The sequence below is a fragment of the Phoca vitulina genome, unplaced genomic scaffold, assembly GCF_004348235.1.
Source record: "Phoca vitulina isolate PV1807 unplaced genomic scaffold, GSC_HSeal_1.0 scaffold9, whole genome shotgun sequence".
In the NCBI taxonomy this organism is placed as follows: domain Eukaryota; kingdom Metazoa; phylum Chordata; class Mammalia; order Carnivora; family Phocidae; genus Phoca; species Phoca vitulina.
In genome coordinates, this window is record NW_022589712.1 from 13120985 (window position 1) to 13129452 (window position 8468).

Consider the following 8468-nt stretch of genomic DNA (forward strand, 5'->3'; position numbering starts at 1 on the left):
GGATTGCGGTCAGAGGGATGGAGGAAACGATAGATTTGAGAGAAAATTGTCAGGACTGAATGTGGAGGCTGTTAACACCTCATTTTTAGCCCATTCCTTGACTACAGAACATTCCCCTAACCTGAGCCAGACATTTCAGAAATGTGTGTTATTGGTTACGGAGGACGCAGGGTAAAATACTACGAATAGATCTGTTTGCTCATTTAGCATCATTGGAACACATACTGTTTTGATGGAAGGTTAGTAGTCTTTGAATAAAAAGATAGCCTATATATTTATTCGGTATATGTTAATTAAATACATGTGTGTGAGTTATTAAAACAGAGGACAATTTAATAAAATAAAAATATATTTTGTATTATCTGATGTCTTAGGGAGAGTACTATGTCTCAATTTTACTTAGTGAAGTTTGGGTGGTCAATGAAATGATGATACAATTATAAGTTTTAGAAGTAATAAGGCTCACCCTGAGATAGAAATATTACTGAGGTGTGGAATAAGGATTGATCAGGGAAGAGCCACATGGAAGAACCTGGCTATATGTCTAGTTCTTCCACCAGCCTTTGTGTAGGATACTTACCTTCTATTTGGCAAATATATGCAAATGGTTGTCCTGCCATATCTCTTAGGCTTGGTTAGGGATTAGAATATTAGTGTGTAAAAACACTTTGCTAATTTTATGATGAATGTATATGTGTATTCGTAAAAGCGCCAGAGGGTTTATTGAAATTAAGGTACTCACTATATCTCACCGCCTTCCCCCGCCTTTTTTTTTTTCCTACTGGGGCAGTGTAAAGAACACGACCTGGCCATGATTAACCAGTTGCTGGATGATCCGAAGCTGACAGCCAGGAAATACAGGGAGTGGAAGGTGATGAACACCCTGCTGATCCAGGATATCTATCAGCAGCAGCGGGCCCCCACGTCTGCCCATGAAGGCACTCCCGAGGGACTCGAGAAACCACCTTCCTCTGCCTGTGTTGAAAATTCTATTTGAGAACAAGCCAGCATTCTCTCCCCTGATCTCTTACCCCAAGTGACTCTTCAAGAAGTTGCAAGAACTTTCCTTCAAAGGAAAACTGAAACCAGTTCCTTAAACATTGCCTCTCTCTCCAAAGATGCAACTGAAGTGAGGACCCACTCTGATGGCAGCAGGACTCCTCATTCTGGTTGGAGTGCTTTCATTGAGACTGGAGGAATTGAGTTCAGTTGAACAAACATCGTGTTCCTACTCGGAGCTCTCGGTTATGCTAGGCTTTAAGTGGGATGTGAGAAGTGTATGTTCCTTGCTCTCAAGAGAACCACGGTGTTCTACGGACAAAGATCACATTTTACCAGGGATAATTATTCATAGAAGTGTTCTGTTTTCCAAAAGAAGAATGTACATATTCCCCTGGGTTGGGTAGTTGAATTCTTCAAATCATTGCTTGGAGTGGAGGAACATGTTTTACAACAGAAACTGGAATGGGACAAATGTGGTTTTGTGGAACCCAAATCTCTTGCCTTTGGTCTGGAATGGTGGTGCCTTTTCCACGAGCTGAGAAATACTTCATGGTGATTGGTGTGTGGGAGAGCCTAAGGGGGAGGCGTGTTCTATTGAACACCCTCTCAAAGGACAGCTTGATGTTTCCACACTTGACCCAGGGGCAGGGCGGGGGGAGGGTGAGGGATCTGATTAAAGTTTCCTTTCCACAGAACAGCTAAAGAAATCTATCTTATTACTCGTAGAGACCTCTACTCCCTCCTAGCTTTTCTAAACCACTGCAGGAGATAGAAATAAGTCCAGCAAGGAATGTTTGCTGCTTTGTCCCTGGGAGTGGTGCCTATTCCCATACAGTGTCAACTTACATCCTGTCTCCCCGGGATCAAGATTGACAAGATAATCCTGGTGTCTGAATGGGTTTGATATCTTTACTCCAAAAAAACCCAACAAAAACAACAGAAGAGTTAAAATATGATTGTTTTATTTTTGTATGTTTGTGTCACTTTGTGTCCTATGTGAAGAGCTATCTATAATATGTTTGTTATTTAAGTATATTTATAGAAGATCAAATTACTAGTGTTTTAAAAGATGGTAAAGTAATTACATGTTTTGCTCAATATATATTCTCCAAGTATATACTTTTTTGCTTGAGAAAATAGGAGTACTGTTGATTCACTGGAGTTATTATGTTGCACTATAATGTATGAGGAATGCTCAGGATATCTTGTGGGATAAATGTGGAGGCATGCATTATTAATTGTTCACTTTCTGGCTTCTCTTTTCCTTTCTCCCTCTCTCTTTCTCTGCCTCTTTCTCAACCCAGAGTGCTCAGAATTCTGTCACTCTCTTAACCAGAAAAGGACTTTCACCTTAGGTTATTTCTTCTAGTAAATAAACTTTTTAAGCTTCCTGCCATTTATGCCCACAAACCCTAAACCAAATGAAACACAACTAATATAGTCTTTTGTCTAAGGTCTAATAGAAATTTTGGGGTCTGCTGTTAAAGAGAACTCATTTTATTAGAGACATAATATGAAAATCTTCCCTTACTAATCACCATGAATATTTTTTCATCCTACGAATAACCACAACTCACCAAAAACCCATTTTGCCCTTACCCCTAGCTAATTGTCAGCCCAATATGGTGTGTTTCAGAGAGTTAACATATGGCTTGACATTCAAATGGAAATAACCCTCCGAATTTTATTTGCAGACCAAATGGAAAGAGTCCTTGAAGGTTTCCCCAAGCTTTACTCAGAAGTGTTAATACTTTGTAAACAAAAACAACCTCAGTGTTAAGAAAGAAAAACAACAGGAAACAAGTCAGAGTACTAGAAGCTTATGTAAAATAAGAAGGCATGCCTAGCCAATCTTTAGGAGCACCTGCTCCCAATGCTGGGGGAAGGATCCAGGCTACATAGGAGCTTGGGGGGGGGGGGGCGGCGGTCCTGGCTTGCGGTGAATTTACTGTTGGCTCGGGCGGCGCTGGAGAGAAGTAACCATGTAGGACCTCAGATGAGACCCTGAAATTCCTGTTTGGAGAGGCTAGTGCTTTCATCTCTTTTCTTTGGGAGTTATTGATTATTTCTACAATTAGCAGCTGTTAGAAGGTTCATTGTTTAGGAGTCACGATGTAAAGAAAATGTTGAGGGAAGGAGAATTGCTAATGGAGGAGATAATCGTTGGGCACAGTTCTCTTCCACCTTCTTTCCCTTGGCTGGAGATACCAACCTAGAAACTTCAAAACAGTCTTTTTAAATTGAAGTGCTCAGAAGCTTTTGGCCAGGCTTGGGGACACATGTCAGTGCTTTGCTTGGGCTTCTCATTAAGGCACACATAACTGACCACTGAGTGTAAATTCCTTTAGGAGAGCTCAAACTTAAAGGCAAAATGGGTCCATGAGATTATTGAATCGAGCCTTTCAGTTACTTTTCAAAGTCGTCAGTCTAGAAGCTCTGCCTCTGTGAAAACACTTACTCCCCAGATGAAAGTCAGACCTAACTGCCCAGTCTTGCACCCCCTCTTCTAGACCAAGCTTGCCTGCTTGTCAGGGTTTTCCCCTCTGTAAACGCTTTCCCTCTGCATTACCTTGTGTTAGCAAGTAGGGGGCTGCCTCTGTGAGGTCCCAGCTTCAGCCGTGGCCACTGAGAGGAAGTGGGGGTGGGGGGCAGTAGGAAATGATAGGCAGAGTGGGTGACACTTTCCATTCTACTCAATTTAGGAATAACCCTGCCATTTTTCTGGTGCAAAGGATATTGGGAAAACTGGATTACTTCCAGTTTATTCCTGGGAATGGGGGCATCTCTGAAATGGATTTCGGGTAGTTTCATGGGGTCTAAGGGGTGATTCTTTTACCCACTCCTGTAGACATAGGGTCTGAGGGCTGTGGAATGACCCAGAACCACGGCTGCTCAGGAAGCAGAGGATCTGAGCATAATCAGGTCCAACCCTCTGGCACCGGCTGTGGATTAGGATCCGGCTGGGACTCGTCTTCGGGGTTGCAGGGAGGACCCCTTCTCTCTGGTTAGCTTGTAGACCCAGACTAGTGCCTGATGGGATACTTCCGTGGCTGGCATATTGCGGCACACACCAAAATGAATGGTCGCACACTTGATAGGCATATACTGCTTTTAATAATCCTTAGTTCTGGCACAATCTTAGCGTAGCATCAAAGACCCGGGAAGAGTCATAACGTATACCACGGCAAAGACTCCAGGAAGCCTAAGAGAGATTGTGTTTGCAGTCAGATTTCAATGTGAAACCCAAGCCTTATATTTATGTAGCACTTTGTAGTTTGCAGATCTGTGTGTTCAGGCTCCCCCGTTCCCTCCCCAGTGGTTTTTGCAGGGATGATGGTGGATTCTCATTCCTCCTTTTTCAATGGGGAGGAAATAAGCTCCTCTCGCCCCTCTCTCTCTCCCCTTTACCTTGCGCAGTCACTGTTGGGCCCCAGCCCTGTGAGGTGCGGGGTGTGTGCATTGCACTGGACCGGGCACACCTGTGGGGTTTTTTGTGAAGCCAGCCACTGGAAACCTGAGGGGGCCTCTTGTTTTCCTCAGGGCTGAAGAGTGACGGTCCCTCCTGCGGCCATTGGTTCCTGGGTTGACTGGATTGCGGTGTGACCTAGTCACTCTGCTTCCTTTCCTTCCTTCTTGAAATTTCACTGCTTGTTTTAGGTGCTGTGAAATCCTAGGAGGAAAGAGGCAGTTAAAGAAATGGAATTCATTTATTTTCTTTTAAAAGCATGTCAGGAGATGTCAGAGAGCCTAGGGACTAGGAGTTAGGCCCTCCCCCTTCCTCTCCCAATTTCTTGTCCTGTAATTATGTAGCTTCCTCAGACTTAAAATGATGAACAATATCATAGAATTGAAACAGATAAAAAGAAAATACACATTAAGTCTTTTGAGGAGAGGTACTAGACAAATTCCAGCCATATGTAAACTCATGGATACAGACCTCTTTTAAGATACTCTCCTTGAAAGATAATATTTTGATATATAGCCACATGGAAGATTTAAGTGAGGAATTTAGGTGCAGAGGATTCCTATCCCAAACAAGCCAATATAATAAAAATAACCAATAACTTCTGGTTAGTTTTAGAAGACCTCTCTTCTTCAGTCTAATAAAATATGATATTTGAGATTTCCCAGTTTATTTTCCTTCTAATTTTTTTGTGTGCTTACCTCACAAGAGAAATCGAGTCCTAGAAATGTCAGGTGACTGCCCTGCTAGGGTTTTGTAATGTGTAATTAAAAAGGAAAGCCCCTGAAACTAGATTTTAACAACCCATATGAAATGAGTGAAGGCAGAGGAATAATTTTAACCTTCACAGAAAGCCGCCTCTCTCTGTGAGCAAGATGCCAAACAGCTCCATGTTTTTCTACATTGTGAGACAGGAAGCGATTTCCTTGCTTCCTCTGCACGTTTTTCCTCTTCCCCATACTACCACAGACCACAGAAAACATGAAAAATAGTTCTACATTTCAAATGTTCTTCCATATCTCTTCCCGTGAGACTTAATGGCTCTATATTGATATTTCTTTATGTTGAGTCCAAAGGGGAAGCATGCTCCGTGGAGACATTTAGCATCCCATAATAAACACCAGGAGTTGTAATCACCATAGACTTTCATGTCCTTGCATGATGGGGATGTGACTTTTAGCACTGCATGGTGTTTGGGGCAAGATGACAATGTGGAAATTCTCTCTTCAATCTCATTGTGCTTTCATTCTCTGTCACCTATCCTCTTTGAACAGGAAAAAGAGGCATGGCTCATTTCTTCTGCTTTATGTTTTTTAGATTGACTTGTAAGATACAAATAAAAACAAGAGAAAATATATCTAGTAAAATGACATGAAAAAAATGGAAATCTACTACTGGTATTTGTTTTCTGCCCTGCTGTGTTGCCTCTTCCAAGAACAAACTCGCTGGGAAGGGTTTGATGGCTGGGCTTTTATCTTCTACAAAGGTTGTGGTGCCCTCTGGTGGCCATCATAAGAATAACTGACTCGATGATTTTATTTTTAAATGCAGCCTTTAATTATGTTGGGAAATCTATCTCAATAATAACTGATGTGCTCTTCTCCAGTGGTCCTCAGCTTACAGGCTTGTTAGGAAAAAGATATACTTTTCAAAACTGTTGGTCCACAAAACTTGACTTGCACGTTGCATACCCCTTATCATTACGAGACACCCTTTTGTTTAGAGAATTTAAAAATTTGCAGATCATAAAAATTAAGACCTGTGGCACATATGTTCCTTAAAATGCATAAGCTGTTTCTGTGTGAAAAATGAACAGAGAAAATATTGAAATAGCATAATAAATTGCTTTATTTTGGACCACTGATGGGAAGAAGTTAGACTGCATTTTTTTTTTTTTTTTTAAGAGAGAGACACAGGGAGAGAGGGAACACAAACAGGGGGAGTGGGAGAGGGAGAAGCAGGCTTCCCACTGAGCTGGGAGCCCGATGTGGGGCTCGATCCCAGGACCCTGGGGATCATGACCTGAGCCCAAGGCCTGACGACTGAGCCACCCAGGCGCCCCAGCCTGCATTTGAACTTGATTCACAAATCCTTGATTGCTGTCTACACAAACAAATAAGGGTTTTGTTTTTTTTTTCTCACTCTCTCTCAGTTATCACTTCACATGTTGAGCCCTCCCCTCTTTTTTCCCTCCATCCAGCCACGACCTATTGTGTCTGGGCTCCCACACAGAAGCAGGAAACATTATTCTAGACCAAAGGGATCAGCAAAAGGCATAGGTACACTGTGTTCCTGATTTCTAAACAACCTTGTATTAGTTTTCTATTGCTGCTGTAACAAGTTACTACAAATTTAGCAGCTTCGAAGAATGTGTTTTCTTATAGTTCTGGAGGTTGGAAGTCTGACAATGTCTTTCTTGGGCCAAAATCAAGGTGTTGGCAGGATTATGTTCCTTCTGGAGGCTCCAGGGGAGAATACATTTCCTTCCCTCTCCAGGTCACCCATATTCTTTGCTTCTTGGCTCCCTTCCTCGGTCTTCAAAATCGGCAATATTGTATCTCTGTGTACCCTTCTTTCCAGCCACACCTTCTTTCAAGGACTCTGGTCATTACATTGGGCCCATTTGATTAATCCAGGACACTCTCTCTGTTTTTATGTCAGCTAATTAGCAACCTGACTTCAACCTGCAACCTTAATTCCCCCTTGCCCTTAATGGCCCTTTGTGGCATGTACACAGTTTCCAGTGATTAGGAGATGGACGTTGTTCTGCCTAGTGCAAACCTCCATTTCGAATATCTTTTTTTTTTTTTAAGATTTTATTTATTACGTCGTCCCCCCGAACCATCAATTTCTCCGAGAAATTCTAGGATTTCCAAGTTTTAACCCCAAGCATGAAAGTTCTTTGTCTTACTCTGTGACTTGAATTTGATTTCATCAAAATATGTTCACCATAAGAAAGGTAATTCCATCTTTCTGAGAAAACGAAGTCTTAGCACATGTACACAGGTGTAACAAGTATATTATTTTAGTAATCAGATCAGGTTTTAATAATCCTGCATTTAAAGACAAAGCCTTACAAAGTCACTTTCAAGGATCAAGTATCATAAAGCAAAGGATGATTTAGGATTCATATTCTTAGGTTTGTGAGCTGCCCTGTGCTGTGTCAGACTGACCGAGGGTGTGGCCAGGTCACAGGATAAAGAGACTCTTGTGAGTGTGGGTTGATGTTCCAATGTACTGATAAGCATAGAATTTGCAGACGTGCTGGCCTTTGTAAATCTGAACATTATCTTTTCTCTTAAACAAACAAACAAACCAACAAACAAACTTGTATTTGTAGGTAATCCCATGATGCTGGTTAGTTTTTCTAGCCACATTTTTTTAGGAAGTCATAAACACTCTACCAACACTGAAGTCTATACTCAGTATGTCTTGGCAGTTCTGTCCAGAGCAGGATGTGTAGGGAAGGGACAAAATTCCCAGGCAAACAGGGTGCCTGGATGGTTAGCTAGTTATTATCCTAGTGCCCAAGGCTATTGTTGCGGACGCTGTGGATGCCTTCCCAGAACCCTTCACCTGGCCAGAGCTTTCATTCCCCAGTTGCTGTGAGGTTTTGTAGCTAACAGCATCCCTCATTTCCAGAAAACTGTCCTCAGCTAAATGAGAGAAGCCAGGAGGTTCTGTTCCCCATCCCCAACCAGGGTGCCCATGACCAGTGACTAGTTGAGGTCAGATGGCAACACTTTGCAGTTATCAGCAAGGTAGTCAGAATTACTGTAATGGGAAGCAAGTTCAGAGTGATAGCCTGGGACTGGTGCTGACAGTAAGGATCTTTGAAGATTATTAACAGAAAATGGTTTTCCTAGAGACAAGATATATGGGATGTCAACAATAGACATTACATATATTTTCAAGGGAAATTGGATACAGGGTATAACTTGTTGCTGATTCCCAGGAACCACCCCCAAATATTATGGCACTATGTTAGAGTAGGGTAGGGGCA

General features: G+C 42.1%; 1 protein-coding gene across 5 annotated transcripts in view; it reads left to right on the top strand.

Annotated features, from left to right (window-relative positions):
- IPCEF1 (interaction protein for cytohesin exchange factors 1) overlaps positions 1-6351 on the top strand; it is an 87503-nt gene extending 81152 nt beyond the window's left edge. For all 5 annotated transcript variants that reach the window (XM_032407615.1, XM_032407616.1, XM_032407614.1 and 2 more), the window contains one exon: positions 791-6351. In XM_032407615.1, coding sequence (XP_032263506.1) covers positions 791-997 — 207 coding nt within the window. In that variant the 3' untranslated portion in view covers positions 998-6351. The remainder of the gene's footprint in view (positions 1-790) is intronic.
- The last annotated feature ends 2117 nt before the right edge of the window (positions 6352-8468 follow it).